Source organism: Squalius cephalus (assembly GCF_949319135.1).
Source record: "Squalius cephalus genome assembly, chromosome: 13".
NCBI classification, from domain to species: Eukaryota; Metazoa; Chordata; class Actinopteri; order Cypriniformes; family Leuciscidae; genus Squalius; species Squalius cephalus.
Window position 1 is genome coordinate 14745816 of NC_137134.1, and position 21267 is coordinate 14767082.

At 34.7% G+C, this 21267-nt stretch overlaps 2 protein-coding genes across 3 annotated transcripts; one reads left to right on the plus strand and one right to left on the minus strand.

Annotated features, from left to right (window-relative positions):
* The first annotated feature begins 811 nt into the window (after nt 1-811).
* xpnpep1 (X-prolyl aminopeptidase (aminopeptidase P) 1, soluble) lies at nt 812-14743 on the plus strand. Of its 2 annotated transcripts, none has more exons than XM_079889970.1 (20): nt 812-956; nt 2473-2594; nt 4993-5056; nt 6315-6419; nt 6687-6779; nt 9819-9962; nt 10083-10178; nt 10443-10524; nt 10634-10844; nt 11193-11282; nt 11362-11412; nt 11507-11565; nt 11845-11922; nt 12007-12078; nt 12207-12267; nt 12361-12430; nt 12556-12729; nt 12926-13002; nt 13818-13916; nt 14452-14743. In XM_079889970.1, the coding sequence occupies exons 2-20, from the start codon at nt 2478-2480 to the stop codon at nt 14569-14571; spliced, it is 1863 nt and encodes a 620-aa protein (XP_079746096.1). In that variant the 5' UTR covers nt 812-956; nt 2473-2477; the 3' UTR covers nt 14572-14743. The 2 variants fall into 2 exon arrangements, with proteins under 2 accessions (XP_079746096.1, XP_079746095.1); XM_079889969.1 differs by lacking the exon at nt 812-956 and adding an exon at nt 2017-2040.
* A 417-nt stretch (nt 14744-15160) lies between these two features.
* On the minus strand, nt 15161-18819 carry LOC307169394 (uncharacterized protein; the record flags this gene model as incomplete). The annotated part of the gene is made up of 4 exons (XM_079890016.1): nt 18729-18819; nt 17197-17325; nt 16950-17046; nt 15161-15458 (listed from the first exon to the last, which is right to left on the minus strand). Exons 2-4 carry the CDS (start codon nt 17279-17281, stop codon nt 15161-15163), a joined length of 480 nt encoding a protein of 159 aa, XP_079746142.1. The 5' UTR covers nt 17282-17325; nt 18729-18819.
* Between the last annotated feature and the right edge of the window lie 2448 nt (nt 18820-21267).

The window sequence follows — 21267 nt, forward strand, 5'->3', positions numbered from 1 at the left end:
AGCAGCACAACAATTTCCAACATTGATAATAATAAGTAATGTTTCTTGAGCAGCAAATCCTCATAGAATGAAGGATCATGTGACACTGAAGACTGGAGTAATGATGCTGAAAATTCAGCTTTGATCACAGGAATAAATTACAATTTATATAATAATATTTCACAATATTACAGTTTTTACTGTACTGATTAAATAAATAGGCCCATAGCCATTGTGAGCTTAAGAGACTTCTTTCAAAAACACACTATATATACCACTTAATCTGTGGAGATTGTTCTTCATCTCGTGCACCGTACCTGGGGTACCACAAGGCTCAATTCTGGGTCCAGTTTTATTTTCACTATACATGCTCCTCCCTTTATATGCAATTTTTAGAAAATATAACATCTCATTTCATTGTTGTGCAGACGACGCTCAGTGCTATTTTCCCTTACATTCAAAGCGTGTTATAGTTAACAGTGTCTGTTTGGCTTGAGGAATGTTTAATATGGATGTTGTTCACTTTCTTCAGCTAAATGACGCAGACAGAAATCATTATTTTTGGCCCCTCTGCTTTCACAGAGACATTGTCAGTAAATTAGGACTTTTGTCTGGTAATTTGCATACACATGCTATGTAGATGTTATTTTTATTCAGTTATTACTTTTGACTAACAAATCAATGCTGTAGTCAGAAGCTGTTTCTATCAACTCAATATATAATATAGTTTAAAAAAAATAGAGTTTTCATTTGGTCTTCATAGCAATACATGTCTACTAGACTTCTGTGAATCGCGAATCAAAATAGACTAGAAGTGGCCGTGGGAGATTCCCATGTGCGCCGCTGTGTGACTGGAAGAGGCAGCATGTCACGTGCCCTCACACGTCATCACTGTAATGGCAGCTTCCTTCGCACACTAACACAAGGAACAGCAGAGTTTTACCAATAGTTTACATTTCAGGACTCGCTTCTCCAAGGTAAATGGTGAATTGTTTGATGTCAGCCATTCACTATATGTGCTGCATGCTCAGAAAGCGGAAGTGGATTGTGCAGCGTGAGACCAAGACGAGTGTTATTGTTGTCGCTTGCATAACATGCGCTTGTTTTGATAATCGAGGAAGCGTCTGCGCGCACCACACAATCTCTCATTTGATAAAAAATGTATCAATGTGCGTGTGAAATAAATAAAACCAAGTATGTTTGCAGACTAATACCATTTCTTTAATCGAACAAATTGTATTTGGTACAATTACGGGGTACTGCCACACCTACCACGGAAAAAATATAATACAAATAAATTCTTACTATAGTATTGTTTTGGTTTAATTTAAGTTTACTGATGCGTTTTTAATTCATCGTAGACTGCAGATGTTTCGTGAATGCTCGCTTATTGACTGTTTAAATGTACATTGTTTATATTGTCGAACTGTGGAGCCCGTCCACCCAATCAGCTGTCGATATGATAATTCCGTTGCAGTGATTGGATGATGGAACACTTACCTCTCGATGATGTAGCTTTTTGGCAACAGCGCATGTTATTTGTGAATGAATAGAGCACGGCTAAAATATATATCCACAAAAATAAACTGTAATATAGGCCTATCTAAAATATCAGTGACTTCAGTTTCCTGGAAGCCCTACAAAAAAGCATTAAATTAACCATACTTTACCAAAAAAGGCATAGTAAGCTATACTGGTTTATTAATACTGTAAAATCAATATGAATTCCAATATATAGTCTCTCATAGAAAATCAGAATATTTATTAATTCAATCGTTCATTGACAACAATGACAGAATCTTTTATCTTTGAAAAATTATGTTTTTAGTGTTAGTCTTTTGCGAAAGGAACCAATAAAGTGCTTCAGTTTCGCATTTGGTAAATGGTTGCGTAATGACAAAATAAGAAGACGTAGACAGTAAATCTTTAACTATGGGATGGACACATTGTGCCACCTGAGAGACAGTCTGCAAGGTAAAGGTTAACAATCTCATATCTTTCCAACTTTGAGCGCCACGTTAACAGTAAGACCTCAGGTTCACAGAGGGAAAATGGCTACAGGTAATTCACAGAAGCCTTTTTTACACTTATATGCACTCTTGCACAGCCAGAAACCATTTAACTTCTGTCGAGTCAACACTATAATAACTTGTTGATTTCACGTCGATAGACTTGGAAATTATTCTGATGTCACTGTTAAAAAGTAGTCTAGCAGTGGTTTTAATTTATTACAGTCTTATATCAAAGTTGAAAAATTCACACTCCTGTGAACAGATTTACTAAATTAATTGTTTGGTTCGCATATACATTTTTATTTCTTTCACACAGGGATCATTCGACTGAGATTATAGTTGATTAGCATTGGCCTGAAAGTGAAAAGTTCACGTCTATTAGAATTAGATATCGACTAAAATATTACACTGGCAAATTACTGATTGTTTTTTCACTCTGTACTCATCATTGTGTAAATTTTGGCACTTTCTCTCTGAACAGACGCTATGTCCCCAAAGATCACGGTGGAGTTGCTCCGGCAGCTCCGGCAGGCCATGAGGAACGGCAAGTGCATCGCAGAGCCCATCCAAGCTTACATCATCCCTTCAGGAGATGCACATCAGGTGAACCTGCTCTAAAACACATGAGCTGTGCTCCACTAATGTGAAACCTGTGATTTATAAACACACAACCTGTGATTTATAAACATACAGTCTGTGGTTTATAAACATACAACCTGTGATTTATAAACATACAGTCTGTGGTTTATAAACATACAGTCTGTGGTTTATAAACATACAGTCTGTGGTTTATAAACATACAGTCTGTGGTTTATAAACATACAACCTGTGATTTACAAATATACAGACTGTGATTAAAAAAAAAAAAAAACATAAAAACATAACCAATATACAATATGTTATTTATAAACATACAGTTTTTGATTTATAAACACTCGACCTTATAAACACGCGGCCTGTGATTTATTAAAATTTGGCCTTATAAACATTGAAATTGTGATTTATAAACATACAGTCTGTGATTTATGACATATTGCCTGGGATTTATAAAAATTCAGCCTAATAAATATTCAACCTGTGATTTGTACATACAGCCTGAGATTTAAATATACAACCTGATGTACAGATTTCCAAATGTACAGACTGTGATTAAAAAAAAAAAAACCCATTTGATTCCACCATGAAAACATTCAAACTGTTATTTAAATATACAGTACCAGTCAAAAGTTTGGAAACATTACTATTTTTTATGTTTTTGAAAGAAGTCGCTTATGCTCATCAAGCCTGCAGTTAAAAAAAAACAGTAATATTATGAAATATTATTACAATTTAAAATAATGGTTCTCTTTTTTTAATATATTTTAAAATGTAATTTATTTTTGTGATGCAAAGCTGAATTTTCATCAGCAAGTACTCCAGTCTTTGGTGTCTTATGATCCTTCAGAAATCATTCTAATATGCTGATTTATGATCAATGTTGGAAACAGTTGTGCTGCTTAATATTTTTTTTATAACCTGAGATACTTTTTTCAGGATTATTTGATGAATAAAAAGTTAAAAAGAACTGTATTTATTTAGAATATAAATCTTTTGTAACAATATACACTACCGTTCAAAAGTTTGGGAACAATAACTATTTTTTTTTTAAAGAAATTAGTACTTTAATTCAACAAGGATGCGTTAAATTGATAAAAGGTGATGGTAACGATTTATATTGTTAGAAATGTTTTTATTTTGAATAAATGCTGTTTTTATGAATAAATGCTGTTAACGTTTTACTCATCAATGAATCCTGAAAAAAGTATTCCAAAAAAATATATTAAACAGCACAACTGTTTCCATCATTGATAATAACTGAGTATCAAATCATCATATTAGAATGATTTCTGAAGGATCATAAGACACCAAAGACTGGAGTACTTGCTGATGAAAATTCAGCTTTGCATCACAAAAATAATTACATTTTAAAATATATTAAAAAGAGAACCATTATTTTAAATTGTAATAATATTTCATAATATTACTGGTTTTTTTTTGTTTTTGTTTTTTTTAACTGCAGGCTTGATGAGCATAAGAGACTTATTTCAAAAACATTAAAAATAGTAATGTTTCCAAACTTTTGACTGGTACTGTACAACCAGTGTATTCTAAATATACAGACTCTGATGTATAAAAATACTGCATGTGATTTATAATAATTCTGCCTTGTAAACATTTAACCTGTGATTTATAAACATACAGTCTATGATTTTTAAACACACTGCATGTGATTTATGTGCATTACAAGTGTGTGTGGTGTGGTGTAGAGTGTCGTTAAATTTCTGTGATTTATAAACATAGAAGCTTTGTCCCAAATGACACACTATACACTATGCACTATGTAGTTTAGTATAAGTTTAATACAAGTACGCAATTTGAGACGCATCTACAGTCTTTGATTTATAAACATAATAGTCTGTAATTTATAAACATACTGCATGTGATTTATAAACATAGTCTGTAATTTATAAACATATGTGATTTATAAACATAATAGTCTGTAATTTATAAACATTCCAGTTTATAAACATTCAACCTGTGATTTATAAACATACAGCATGTGACTTTTTTTGAACATTCCACTTTATAAACATTTAACCGGTGATTTAAATGTACAACCAGTGAATTCTAAATGTACTGCATGTGATTTATAAAAATGCTGCCTTAAAAACTTGCAATGTGTTTGTGTGTATAGTGTGTAGTGTCTCAGTCGTGTTGAGTCGTTTAATTTCTATTGTGTGAGTGATGGGCTTCCCTCACCCCCTCCTTTCTAGCTCTGTGATTATGAAATCTCCTCTGATTGTGTGTGTGTGTGTGTGTGTGCGTGCCCTCCTGCTGAGTGTTTTCTTTCATTCTGCTGGATGGTTAAATTAGCAGTAATTAGGACTGATTGCTGACAGAGCTGATCTCACTTTTTCCCTTCGTCTCTCTCTTTTCCCCGCTGCATCTGTCCATCCTGCAGAGTGAATACATCGCTCCCTGTGACTGCCGTCGGGAATTCATCTGCGGATTCAACGGCTCTGCAGGTGCGTGCAGATGTTGCTCTTAGTTTATTGAATTTGGGGATCTACAGGATGCACTTTTACAAAATTGCAATATGAAAATACCCTCTTTAACTGGGTCACAGTGGAGATTTATCAACTATACAAACATCACAGTTGATCACACATATTGGAACAATTATGTTTATTACAAGATATAGATTACTTGCATAAATAGAGATAAATCACAATCAGACAATATAATCCCAGATAAACACACACACACACACACACACACACACAATTATCAACATTGCAATTACAAGAAGTGCCGTTCACCCCACCTCAATCTCTGTCACCCAAAGAATGGGGAAGTAAAACTGGTAAAAAATGACTATGAGAGACCACTTGTCATGCATGATTTTTAGTGGTGTGACCAGATTTTGTTTTTAGGCACAGACTCATTTAGGAGTGGCATGAAGCATAACCCAACATCCCTCATATACTACTACTAATAATAATTATAACGGTAAATAATTTAAAAGTAATAATTTAATAAGAATAATCTAACATTTAATGAAACATTTTTAGCAATAATAATAACTAATATTATTATTATAAATTATTATTATTATAAATTAACAACAATAAATTAGAAGTAATAATCTAGTAAGAATGACTTTAATCTATTTTTTAATTAGTTTTATATAATAATATATTATTATTATATATTAACAATATAATTTTATTGTTTATTATTATTAAGTGTAAATCTAATTATTATTATTAATTAATATTTTATAATCATAATATTTTAATTTAATAATAACTATTGTTTTATATTCTTACTTTTAATCAAATTAATATGATTATTTATTAATATATATAATAATTATTATTATGAAGATGATAAATTATTATTATAATAAATTAAGAACAATCATTTAAAAGTAATAATTTAATAAGAATAACAGTCATCTCAAATGTAATTTAAATGTTTAATAACAACAATAAAAATAATTTTATTATTTAATATTTTGTATTGTTTATTTTTAATTGTAGATCTAAATATTTTAATAACAATTATAATTATTATTATTATTTTAATTTAATACTAATTCGATTTTTTTTAACAATCTCAAAATAACAGAACAAAAACAGAAAATATTTTTTGAAATTGTATTTTCTTTCCACTTTTTTGGAAGTGCTTCTGGTTTTTGCTTATATTTCTAATAAACATGTTTGCGCATGTTTGCAGGCTGTAGTAAAGCGACTTGATTAATGCTGTGTGTGCTTGTTCCAGGGACTGCTATAGTCACAGAACAGCATGCAGCTTTATGGACTGATGGGCGGTACTTCCTGCAGGCCAGCCAACAGATGGACAATAACTGGACTCTGATGAAAATGGGTACAGGGCATGTTTGCATAATTTTATGACATGCAGTTGCTAGGTCATTACATTTGTTATCAGATCGCTGCTATTGGAAGCAAGTTGGCCAAGCTGCTGCTTTTCATGCGCCATTACAAAACATTCATTATAATATTTTCTTGATTTAATACTGAGCCACATTCCACTGACTTCACATAGATCAATATTGAGGTGTATGTCGATTAGTCTATATACAGCATTGTTCAAAAGTGCAATATGAATATGATTGTCATTTTTTATGGCCAGGATTGAAGGAAACACTGTCCCAGGAGGACTGGCTCATCAGCGTTCTCCCAGAAAACTCCAAAGTGGGAGTTGATCCTTGGATCATTGCTGCCGGTGAGGATTCAACAATAACACCTTTGAATATAAATATAGTTATGCATTTATATTTTATTTAAATAATTAATTGTTTAAATGGCTTGACGCTTCTGCATATTAGTTAGACTATTAGACTATTAAAATAATAGATATAGTTATCCATACAGATATTTTCATTATTATTATTATTATTATTGTATTATATATATATATATATATATATATATGTATATATATGTATGTATATATGTATGCATATGTATATGTGTGTGTGTATATATATATGTATGTATATGTGTATATTTGTATATGTATATATATGTGTGTGTGTATGTGTATATATGTATATATATGTGTGTATATATATATAATTTATTTAACTAATGATTTTGATTACCATTTTATTAAAATTATTAATGGTTTGTAAGGGCATGACACTAATACATATTCTAGAATATTTTATTTAAATAATTGTATTAATATTTTGAATTTGAAAGTAGGGCTGCACGATGTGTCGTTTAAAGGAGAACTCCGGTCAATTTTAACATTGAGCTCATTTTTTTGTACATTTGGAGTGCTGTCAGTACAGAGAACAACGACAAAAATCGGTGTTGCCTACACCGAGTTATTCTATTTTTAAAATTTGCACCCTGTTGACTTCAATAGGGCAAGTAGTAAGCCTGCTTTTTAGCCTCTTAACATCCTTTAAGTGTCATTACAAGTGCACAGAAAATGTGAGTGATTCCTTCCGAGTGAACACGGGTGGATCTGACTGCAGTAGATGTGAAAGATATTAATAAAAACGAAGTTAATTCAGCCAGCGCTCATACCTTTGTTTACATCCTGTTTTCGGTGGAACGCCATAGTAATCGATTGTCGAGTTCACGCGCGTGATCATTGGTAACTAAACCTATGCGCGTGAACTCGACAATCGATTACTATGGCGTTCCACCGAAAACAGGATGTAAACAAAGGTATGAGCGCTGGCTGAATTAACTTCGTTTTTATTAATATCTTTCACATCTACTGCAGTCAGATCCACCCGTGTTCACTCGGAAGGAATCACTCACATTTTCTGTGCACTTGTAATGACACTTAAAGGATGTTAAGAGGCTAAAAAGCAGGCTTACTACTTGCCCTATTGAAGTCAACAGGGTGCAAATTTTAAAAATAGAATAACTCGGTGTAGGCAACACCGATTTTTGTCGTTGTTCTCTGTATTGACAGCACTCCAAATGTACAAAAAAATGAGCTCAATGTTAAAATTGACCGGAGTTCTCCTTTAAGCATCGATATCGCGATGTACGAATCCACGATAGTCACATCGCAGGATGTGCGATGTAGGCTGTCGTAGTTGATCCGTTATTCATTACCGTACGGGCCAGCTGCTCACAGGCCCTTGGACGAATGTGATTCGCGGATTAATTGCACAGCTTAACCATCATAGAGTGAAAGTTTATCATTTGCATGTGTTTTTAAGTCCTGTCAGTTTAACAGGGCGCATATAAGAACGAGCAGAGAGAGAGAGAGAGAGAGAGAGAGAGAGAGAGCCCCGGCCGCGCGCGCGCTCACCTTCACCGTCTTCAAACAACACGAGCGCTGTCTTGCTCTCTCTCCCTCGCGCACATTAATCTAAATAAATTGACACGATGGTGTCGAACAAAAGAAAAAGAAAAAGAAACTATCCAGTGATGAAATGTTTTCTGTGTTGTCAAATCTTGTGCGATATCCTAAACTGCCGAGATAATTACACAACGCGTGCCGTACACGTCCGATTCGCGAACTAATGATTCCTTTGAACCGATTCAATTTAATGAATGGTTTAAACAACTGACCTGTCCAACACTGAACTCACGAGACGTCTGAATTGGTGTATAAAAAAATCTGTAACACTTTACAATAATGTTCTATTTATTAAATTATTTAACTACATTAGTTTACTATTACTAAACTGCACTTCTACAACAATTTCAACATTTAGGCTATAGCCTACATTATTGAAATCAAAAGTTGTACAGTATTTGTTAACATAGTTAATGCACTGTGAAGTAACATTACCAAACAATGAACAGCTGTGTTTTTATAAACTAAGATAAACAAAGATTAATAAATATAGTAACAGAAGTATTGCTCATGGTAAGTTCATGTTAGTTAATATGTTAACAATTCAAACCATATCCTAAAGTTACAAACAAATAATTTACTCTAATTTAAATAATACTCTGATGTTTAAATCATTTAAAATGAGAATGTAAGTGTGCTCACCCCATTTTTGTTTGTAAGAAAAAATTAGATTAGATTTCATATCGCAATATATATCGCAGAAAAATAAAATATCGCAATGTCATTTTTTCCCAATATCGTGCAGCCCTATTTGAAAGGATTTTAATAATTAAATAAATATTGAAAATTATTAATAATTGTTTAAATAGGCATAACGCTTCTGCATATTAGTCTGAGCTATTGAAAATAATGAATATGGTTATCCATACAGATATTTTTATCCATATTTGTAGGGGTGTCATGCAACATTTATGAAATTATCTCAATTTAATTTTACTGTTAAAATTCATTGTATTCATATTTAAGTAATTTTTTTATATAATTTACAGCTATTTTTTAATTATAAATATTTTTTTTAATGGGCTTGTTGCTTCTGCATAGTAGTCTGCTTTTAACTGGGTGAAAAAAAGAGTTTTAGTTGTACTTATTCATTATCACTGAAGCGTATTTTGATGGACTCTGTGATAGATTAATCTGTTCGAATATTTTCTGTTGTGAAACTGTGATAGATTGAACTCTGTGAACTATATTTTTCAGTTGACTCTTATGAAAAGATTTTAAATGAAGTAAGGCCAGATCTAGTTTTAGAATTTTTATCTAAGATAAAAAAAATATTTTTTTTTATCTCTTTTTCACCATGAATGGTGTTAAACTATAAACAAACGAAGAAACAAACTTAGTTTTACTTTACTTCGTAAAGAAAGAGAAATCGTACTTATTTTACTTGTGAAACGTCATGTGGTGCATCAGCTGTCTGTGATTGTGTTTGTTCAGACCAGTGGAAGAACATGTCGAAGGCTCTGAGCAGTGCGGGTCACTCTTTAGTCGCGGTGCAGGCCAATCTCATTGACGCCATCTGGGAGGATCGGCCGGCTCGGCCCAGCACCAAACTCATCGCCCTGGGGCTCAAATACACCGGTCAGCACTTCTCAATGGAGGATAATAATTACACACTATATACATTTGATCTTAAAGGTCAGTCATGAAGTTTGTGCTGCTGAACATTGAGACATTTTTGTGTTGCTGTTTCCCTTGTAGGCCTAACCTGGCAAGATAAAATTACAGCTCTGAGAGGAAAAATGGCAGAAAGGAAGATTTCCTGGTTTGTGGTCACGGCTCTAGATGAGATTGCGTGTACGTATCAGCGTGGTTAGTGGTCAGATCACGACCCGGCCCTCGTTCTCCTCTCCACTTTCCTATTAACCCCAGTCAGAGAGCTCTTAAGTCAGATTAGCTTGTGTTGATGTTGATAATTATAGACTTGATTGCGACATTTGGTAAGGTGAAAGTCCTGGAAATGTCTTCACAAACATAGTAAAATTACTTGTGAGATCATTGAAATGATTACTGAAGTATCATGTGACATTCAAAACGTGAAATCTCACTCTCTCTCTCCAGGGCTTTTTAACCTGCGCGGGTCAGATATTGAATACAACCCCGTGTTCTTCGCCTACGCCGTCATCGGCATTAGCAGCATAAAGTAAAACTTGCATTCCTGATTCTTCACTTTATACTGAAAATTCCCCAGGTTTCAAAAGCATGACCCGTGCTCATTGCTGTCATCTGGTCCATGTGTTATGTTATGTTAGATTGTTTGTGGACAGCAAGCGTTTGTTGGACGCTGCGGTCCGGCAGCATTTGGAACTGGACAGCCCGAGCAAACCGGATCTGACCGTACAGTGCTTTCCGTACGAGTCCGTGTTCTCAGAGCTGAATGCGGTTTGTGCGGCGCTGGCGCCCAAAGATAAGATGTGGATTTGCGACAAAGCCAGCTGCGCTCTTACACAAGTCATACCTAAGGTGAGTCAAGATACTTCCGAAAAATCCAACTCAAAGGAAGCATATACAGGGAAAATTAAAGTGGTCCCAAAATTGTCCCCTGAGGAACGCCACATACAAAAAGGGGCCTATGGGGAGGAAATATTCCCTATATTCACAGCAAATGTATTATCCTTTTGGATAGGAAGTAAACCGCTGTCATTATACAAAATCTGTCATATTTTTAATGCTGTTTTATGCCTTTTTTTATCAATTTGACTAGGTTGCTGTGCTCAAAACATGGAAAGTCTAGATATTTGAATGTTCCATTTAAATATGATTAAATATAGTTAACTAAAATTAAAATTGATTACAATTGTAATTGTCCAGGCCCACAGAGCTGCAATCCCATACACACCCTTATGTCTGGCAAAAGCCGTCAAGAACCCCACAGAGATCCAGGGCATGAAAATGGCACATGTAAGTCCACGTGGCTAGAGATATTCCAGAAATCTTCAACTTTTTTGCCTAATTAATCACAATATTTTCATTATCACAGATCAAAGACGCCGTGGCGCTGTGCGAACTTTTTGCCTGGCTGGAGAAAGAGGTATCGTTATAATTTATATAATCCTGAAATTTATTCATGTTTTTCTACCTTATTGATTGAATGATGAATATAAGAGTATTTGTCATTTATATAGATTCCCAAAGGTACGGTCACAGAGATATCAGCAGCAGATAAAGCAGAAGAATTACGCAGGTGCGTCGAACATGCTGCATTTGACCTGCAAAAAGAACCAAACAATGAATTTTTCCACACACATTGACTTAAATATATTTTTATATAATTTTATAAATCAAAGCAGTATCATAATACTGATGCCATCGTTGCCAGTGCGTTCAAAAAGCTGCATTACTTGCTGTTTTTCTCTTGTATGAGATTGTGGCGCCACCATCTGGTGATCTGTGGAACTGCAGACACTGAAGCAGCAAGAAAATCTGCTTTCAATTGAATTTTTTTTCTTTTTTGTCTGTCTAGTCAACAGAAAGACTTTGTTGGGCTGAGTTTTCCGACCATCTCTAGTGTCGGTCCAAATGGGGCCATAATACATTACAGGTGGGCTGCTGTGACAGTATTTAACCATGCATTTAAAGTTGTTTTTTTCTAAATTGTTTTTTTTCTGATCTATCATTTAATTAGGCCTCTCCCAGAAACCAACAGAACTCTTTCTCTTAATGAAGTTTATCTTATTGACTCCGGCGCTCAGTACAGGTAAGTAAACAAACACTGCAGGACAATTAGTGCTTCATTTATTTTTTATTTATTTAGATATGAAAGAGTTAAATAAATGTGTTAGATTATATAAATATATAATGAACATTTTTGTCTTTGAAATCCAGAGATGGAACTACAGATGTGACTCGCACAGTGCATTTTGGGACCCCATCTGATTATGAGAAGGTACAACATGTTTTTTTAATTTCCTTCAAAATCAAACTCTCTCCTTACTTAATATTCTGAAAACTATCAGTGCAAAATATTCAATCTCTACAGGAATGCTTTACATACGTCCTAAAGGGACACATCGCCGTCAGTGCTGCGGTTTTTCCCAATGGTACCAAAGGTACGTCCTTAAAATCAGAAACTTGAAGTTCGGTTTGTTTTGGAGCAGTTTGAAGTGCTCTAATGCTGTGTAGAGTGAGGTAAAGAGAAGCGTTTGGTCTCAGTGGACTGTGCTCTTTTCTACAGGTCACCTGTTGGACTCGTTTGCTCGTGCTGCTCTCTGGGACTCTGGGTTGGACTATCTTCATGGTACCGGCCACGGCGTCGGATGTTTCCTTAACGTGCACGAGGGTCCGTGTGGCATCAGCTATAAAACCTTTGCAGACGAACCTCTGGAGGCCGGAATGATCGTCAGCGATGGTACAGAAACACACTTACTTTCATTCTGGATTTATTCATTGTAGTTTTAAGGATCTGAAAGTGTTTTAATGCTCCTTTTTTAACTTGTTTCTGTACTATTGTAAGGCGGCATTATTGCAACTCTGCCTCAAATGTAGTTAAAGTTTACTGTGAAGTTGGTTCAATATATTTGAGTCTTGTGCATGTTTTATTCCAGAGCCCGGGTACTATGAAGATGGATCTTTTGGCATTCGGCTGGAAAACGTTGTCCTGGTCGTTCCAGCAAAAACCAAAGTAAATACTGCATCAAACCACTCCATAATCAGTTCATATTTGAAGAGTTCAGATGCAAAAGCCTCTAAGTGCCATCTGAAATTTTCTTCTAGAATGATCATTTTTATCAAGCTCGTTTATTTAAGGTAAGTAATTTCACTTAAATGGCAATGAAAATAGGTAATTTTCATTGCCATTTAAGTGAAATTACTTAACTTAAATATACGAGCTTCATAAAAATGATCATTCTAGTAGAAAATTTCAGATGGCACTTATAGGCATTTGCATCTGAACTCTTCAATTATGCTGAGAAAATACATCGATTTTCTGATACAGCTCATTTCAAAGGTGCACAAGGTCAAATATTTTGACACATTTATGTGGTGCTTTCTCCACACCAGTAGGTGTCAGTATTGAGTCTAAGACATAACAGCACAAACTAAACCAGAAATAATTGAATGCACCTTTGAGAGGTCTGAAATATTTCAGCTTTCAACATCCTTTTTTTCAGTATAACTTCAAGAACAGAGGTATTCTGTTCAAACATTTGCGTTTACGTGATGCCCTCTCCACACAAATAGGTGTCAGTATTGAGTCTAAGACGTAACAGCACAAATTAAACCATTTGAGAGGTCTGAAAAACGACATTTATAATGTCAGTATAACTACAGGAACTGAGGTATTCTGTCCAAATATTTGTGTTTACGTGATGTTTCCTCCACACCAATAGGTGTCAGTATTGAGTCCAAGACAACAAACTAAACCAAAAATTATTTAATGCACGTTTGAGAGGTCTGAGGTTCGATATTTCAGCTTTCAACATAATTTTTTTTCAGTATAACTACAGGAACAGAGGTAGTCTGACGTTTGAACCCCTCACCCTAGTCCCCATCCAGCTGAAGATGATCAACACAGACCTGCTCACACAGAAAGAGGTAAGAGCAGACCGATAGATACTACCATTGGGTTGCAATGGCCGACTACTTTATTTAGAGTGTTTTTAATAAATATAGTTAATTTTTGATACTATTAGTGGTGGTGCTTTAATTAGCATGCTAACAGTTTGCTGTGTTTTAGCAACAAGGCAGTTTGTACAATAACTATGAAAAAGTCTTGCAAACATTTTTTGTAAGTGTTTATTTAAAAAATAAAATCTAATAACAACAACTGAAAAGAAAATGATTAGAGATGCCTAAAGCCCAAAGCTTACTTCAGTTTTGATGCGTACGCCATTTGATAACGTGCCCGACACATTAGAGCGCACTAGAAAGTTTAATTATTGTCCAGTGTCTGCGCTATTTTGCATACATTAGCATAAAAACTTGTAAAAATCCAAGTGTACGTTAGGGGTTTATGCTTGAGACAGCTATCTATCAACAACATTTGAATGCATGAATCCTGTAAACCTCTATGAAAATGCTTTCGTTAAAGCATGGATTGCTGTAATAATACATACTTGTCATCCTGCAGCGTGATTGGGTGAACGACTACCACAGGAAATGCCTGGAGACGATTGGAGCAGAGATGGAGCGGCAAGGCAGGAAGGAGGCTCTGGATTGGCTGATCCTGGAAACTCAGCCGATTGTCTAAAAATGTTGTTTACAGTTTTTCTTTTTTTGTCATCGTTGTAACGATCGCTCGTTCTCTTTCAGTCTTCGCCTCTATCTGCTTTTCTGGTGGATATATTTCACTTTCTGCATCTTTTGTAACGTACACTTTCAGCTGTTTTATGCGCTAATTAAAAACTGTGTGGAAAAAGACACACTGCCTTTTACTTTTGCTCATCCCAAGGAATAATTCGTCCAAAAAATAATTTGCTCAAGTTCATGTTCTTCCAAACCTGTGTGACTTTCTCAGCTGTGAAATGCAAAATTATACATTTTGATAAACATCCAAGCTTCTTTTTTTCGTCTAAAAGCATATGTTAACCAAATCTACATCCATACTCTAACTTTGTGTGAGGAACAGATGTAATTAAGCTAGAATATAGCGCAGAAGTCATGAACCACATTCTTGGTGATTTTTGGTCACCATTCACTCTCATTGTAAGAAAAAGAGCAGCGTGAACATTCTGCTAAACGTCTCTTTTTGTGTTCCACGCATGAAAGAACATGAGTCGGGTTTTGGACGACATGACGGTGCTCAAAGTTTTCCTTAAAAACGAACTGTCCAGGACTATCTACAGCTGCATGTAAAAAATGGGCGGGACTAGGGTGATGCCGCTCTTGGGGTCGCGGGCGTAGTCCTGCAGCGTGAGTGGAGTGTGAGGGGGGATCCTGTCCTCCTCGTGTCCCACCGGCAGAGGGTTGGTGTAGATGTAGTGGATCCGTGAGTTGTCCTTCGGCCCCTCCTGACGTCTGAAAAGGGCGAGCGGGTTACGGAAACTATGGGTTTTCTTCACACAAGTAACACCCACGGGCTCTTCGGGAACCTCGCAGGCCACGGCACTCTCATAGATGCGTGCCCTCTTATGCTTCCTGTGACACAAAAATATGTACCATGACACAATTTAAGGTCCAATAAGAAGGTCTTGACCAAATATGCCAGCAATATGGAATATGGGGGAAATGAGATGGGAGGAAAAACTAAATTTGAATGCTTTTGCGCTCTCTTGCTTTGGAAACATTTAAAATCCCAGCTAAGAAACTTTGGATTTGCTCGCATTTTTTGCGTCCAGGAGGCAAAACTATATTTCAGGTCTTTTTGCAAGTGAACATAAATTATATTTCAAAGATTTGGAAGCAATTGCAAAGTTTTCTCAGGGGAACGCAATACTTTTGAAAGAGAATGCAAAAGTTTTTAAAACGGTATTTCAATGATTTCTCGTCCCCTGAGAAACTTTGAATTCGCTCGCAACACGTTTATGATTAAAAAAATATATATAAGGTACAAGGAAAAACTATATTTCAGTGTTTTTACGAGCCAATGCAAAATTTCTCTGGGAAACGCAATACTTTTGCGAGAGAAGGCAAAAGCTTTGCGAGCAAACTTAAAAGCAATGAAATAAATCATATTTCAATAAATCATATTACTCTCAAAAATGTTTCTCTGGGAAATGCAATACTTCTGCAAACAAACTCAAAAAGCATTTAAGTAAATTATATTTATTATATAACTTTGTGTTGGCTTGCAAACCCCTGGAAATATGACAAATATTTCGATGCTTTGCGAAACTTGTGTGATGGAAATAGTATTCGTTCTGAGAAACTTTGCATTTGTTTGCCAAACTTTTAGTTTTAACCCTTCGAAATAAATATATTTTTAATTTCAGTGAAATTACAGTAATGTACTATATTTTAGTTTGATTAATTTTATTTTAGTTTAGTTTGAGTTTTATTTTATTTTTTTGATATTTTGTATTTTTAGGGGATTTTATGGTACTACATTATATTTATGCAGTAGTTATTTATGCATAAGTATATAGTATTTATACATTTAATATATAGACCTGTCATAAATCTTAAATGCTTTTGTGCAGACTTAAGTTTTTTTTATGTTTTTTTAAGACATGGCAGATTACTGCTGAAGTAAAAAAAAAAAAAAAGTGCACAAAAATACTATTTTAAATTTTAATATGAAAGATATATTTTCCAAAACGTTTTACTCTAAAACTGTGAGAAAATCTAAGCTTTAAGTACAATTTTGTTTTGTTGCAGCACCAAACGTTTCCACTAGAATAAGTCTCCCATTCATTTCCAATGCGACCATTTCTGACCGCGAACAAACGTGTGATTATTTTATTCAGGACCATTTACCCTTTTTAAATCATGTCCATCATTTTGTGTGTGTGTTCACACAGCAAGTGTGAAAACCTTTACTAAGTTTCGCACCATTCTGATGAAGTCAAAATTTCAATTGTTCTGCCAAATTCTGAGATTTGATTTAATGCAAGGACAAACATTATTTCTTAAGTGTGGCTTAAGTGTCCAAATATGTTTTAGGCCTATTGCACATGTCTGTTTACTCACCTTCTGTGTCTTTGATATGAGATACAGGTGATGATTCCTGTCACTATCAGGATACACAGAGCTACTGACGAAAGCACGATGTTGAACACTTTGACTTCTGTGTGAGGAAAGAGAGACGATTGTTTTCATGGACAAAAAAAAATTAAGCATTTATACTTTTAAGGAACATTTAGCACATATTTTGAGACAGAAAGCTAAAGCACATTTTTGATAAAACTACTTATGAGTTAAAGCACGGTTTACTCACCATAGAGAGTGGCTTGTGTTTCTGTCTCGTCTGGTTCCAATGAGGCCGTCCCGTTAAGAGACAGAGCGATCCCCGTTAGGCTCATGTTGCTGATAGCATAAGCCAAAAGTGACCAACAAACTGTTTGGTCTGGAAAGAAGTGGTCAGAATATTCATTAGTATGAAGCCATGTGACTCAAGTGGATTTGGTTCCATGGAAACGGCACAATCTCATCACCCCACAGTGGCCCCCTAAATTCATTCAACCAGCTTGGTGTCCTTAAAGATCCAGATCACATCCCAGAAACCCAGAGCAAAACATTGAATTCTTTGGATTGTGCACAAAAAACTTTCAGAGTTTTTCATTTGGAAACTTGTGGTTGCGTAAAATAAAAGGGAAAATGTTCATAACGTATGCATCTCCTTTAGCAGGGCCTGTTGCAGTATGAACAGATAATAAACACAAAGCCTGCATTCATTAGCGTTCATGCTTCATTTCATCTGGGACTTTACAAACAAAAATACGCAATTAACTCTGGCACTCGACATGAGAATGCTGGGAAATAATCCCATGATGCTCACACGTTTCCCACATTGTTTACAATGCACCGGCATATTCTTGATTTTCCCTTGATTTGCCAAATTTCTTTTCTGGAATAGTTATGGTTTATTATTAGAAAATCCCACTGGACATTCTATTTAGGCTACAAGACAAACAAATATCGGTTCCGCATTTCCTAAAGGACATTCCTCAGACAAATATACACAGAATTTGGACACAAGACACGGCTCATTAAATCATAGTGCAAATTAAATAAATGTTCAGTGTCTTCACACGTAATGTTTCGTGCCAATAATAATAAATAGGCTGTAGCTTTATATGCTCTCTGGTAATATTGGTTTTGGACAGATCATGGAAGATCACGACAGCGAAATATACCAGATTTTATTTCAAACTGCATATCTGTGCACGATACGATAGGCGTATGTGGGACTACACAGCATTTACACTTACAGTATGCTAGGACTTCATGCTCGTGCAGTGCTCACATCAACCGCTAGATGTCAGTGTTGGCGCTCAAATCATGACGCTTCTGACGTGCAACCTATTTTTATTTAAATATTATTAACGTCAAGGTAATATAGTACAAAGTATAGACACATAAAATGTAGAGGCACGTATATATGAGCCTTACAAAAATAAAATAAAAATCGAAACAAACTGCAGTTTTGAAGTTTTGCTTGGACATAAAGCTCTGTGTTCAAAAACAATACATTCTAATTGCTAAATTTTCTAGGGTGGATATACAAACTGGCAAGTAACCATAGCCTAAACGTTTAGAAAATGAGAACATTGCCCGTCGTGCGTCTGTTTAAATCAATGATGATTTTACCGCGTCAGGGTTGATGTTGGAGAGCTGACGAGATAACGTTACAGGTGATGTTGAACTTATCGCTCACACAAGTCTACAGGATTTTACACATTAAGCCAATAACTGACTCCTTTAAATATATCTGCATTGTATTAGCTAGTAAATAAACATCGCTCTTACCGTGTAGATATCCAAAGTACTCGCATAAAGAGCAATGCTAACATGCACGTAAATGTCAGTCAGCAATAAAGTGATTCACATTTCAAATTACTAGGCTACACATAAACAAATGAGAAGATTTGTGACACGAGTCATGAATCATTGACCTCTGAGCTGCAAATCTATTGGCTCCTTTTTCAATCATATGTATCTTTGTAAAGCCAGTTGTTCTGGTGGAAATTAGGCTTTTGTCTAATATTTGTATGGCTAACTATCAAATATGTTAAGTTTCAAGACACATATTGAAAGGCTCAATCATCATAAAACACTGTATTTCAAGCTTGATACCAGCAACATGTGGAATAAATTACCATCTTGTATGGTCTCCAGCCTGAACAAGGGTTGTAAATGGATGCTGGGTTTAATTATTTGTATAAACGTGTTCCTCTTCAAGTTGTGCCAATGTCAATTGATTTGATGCATATAACCGTGAATTCGTGGGATCACTGACACCTCATGCCCTCGCTGAGAATGTTTGCTGGACAGCCTGGTGGGTAAAACCCAGTTATATTGGGCTCAGACATGGGTCAATGAGAGGCTTCAATGCTGATTTATGACAAATGCCAGTTATAATAACACAACGAAAGGCTTCAATGCTGATTTATGACAAATGCCAGTTATAACAACACAGAAAGATCTTTCTCACCATACGCCAAAGGCTGCCACACAAATACCAAGCAATTATTGTGGGTTGTTCTCAGCGAACTCCCTGAAATTTTGAATTTTTTCCCCCAGATCATTTAAAAAATCATACTTATTGCATTACAAACAGTGTGAGGCCAATACAGGTGTAAACTACATAAAATATTGATAATGTAGGAGAAATTCAGTTTGAACCATGTTGTGAAAAAAAGTGATTTAATATTTTTGTGACCAACTCAAACCCGTTGCGAAATCTGTGCAAAGTTCCCAATGGCATGGATTTCTATTCAAATGCCTATATTTCGCCGTGAAAATTCATAGAACAACGGTAAAATTAATGTAGAACGGTTAAATTTTCTGTAACCATTTATTTACGTTTAACAGTAATGCAAAGTGGCTGATAGTCTAAAAAATGGTTCAGTATCCTGTTAATAATTTCCATATTAAGTCATAAGGACACAAAAATGCCTCCACGAATAACTCATTTATTAATCACTTACAATGCATTGTGTCTGATTATATCTGTATCTTTACACATCAAAAATAGTTATTCCATGTTTCACAGCTGTAAATGGCATACAGTATCTCACTGAAAAACCAGCACAAACTGCATCTAAACTGGGAAGAGATGTACAGATCTCTTCTTCCAGCGCTGTTCTGTTTGGTTCTGCACTCTGTGATATATCAGGGCAGTTTTACATGGACCGTGACGCATTAAACAGACTAATAGGGGCTTTGTGTTAACCCTACATATTTAAAATTGCATAAAATCATAAATGCATATACAGACAAACACTGAAAACAGCTGACAGAGTCATAGACTCAGTATGAAAGTAGGCCTATATATTTAGTCAAAAACCATTCGTAGATATTATGAAGTTAGAACCATTTACAGCAGTTTCCTTGAGAAAGAAGTGATATGATATTGTTTTTCATAAATGTTGTGCATCGCAGCCTTATCTATACAGCATCAGAACGTGTTCATTCAGAACCAGCATGACTTCATCAAGCAGAAATGTAAATCATACACAATTCTTCACAAAGATGCTTTTGTTTTCTTTTGCCTTGCTTTTTTTTTTTTAAATTACGCTATAGTCAAACTTTAGGCATTGTTAGATGTTATTTATTTAGTACGGCATTTTTTTATTAGATTAGAACTTTGGGGGACATTTTTAGGCAATATTTGTCCTTAAAAGTACTATATATATATATATATATATATATATATATATATATATATATATATATATATATATATATATATATATATATATATATATCTATATCTATATAGATAGATATAGATATAGATATAGATATAGATATAGATGAAAAACTTTAAATGAAAATGAAATAAGTTTAAGCTGAAGCACTAACATTTCTAACTGGAAATAAATTAAAAGCTAAAACTAGAACTGGATTTTTTTTTAATATTAAAAAAATAAATATATATATATATATATATATATATATATATATATATATATATATATATAAAATGACAAAATCACATGAAATGCTAAAAATTTAACTGATATTAAAATTAAAAACTGAAATACTAAATTAAAGCTGAGCTATATATATATATATATATATATATATATATATATATATATATATATATATATATGCTTTATTTCAATGAACAAAACTGATCACTTTTGTTTCTCCTTCAGGGTCTTTGTATGTCCCACCTATAGACACAGACTTGTATATGGTGCTGGTGGGGCGTTTACGGCTGAACTGACCTTTATGCAGAATCTCAGCATGAGACGTGTGTTTCGGCTGGACCGATCTCACACCCTGTTGGGCCAGACTGAACCGGTCCTGCTATTTCTGCTCCAGGACTGCTTACAGT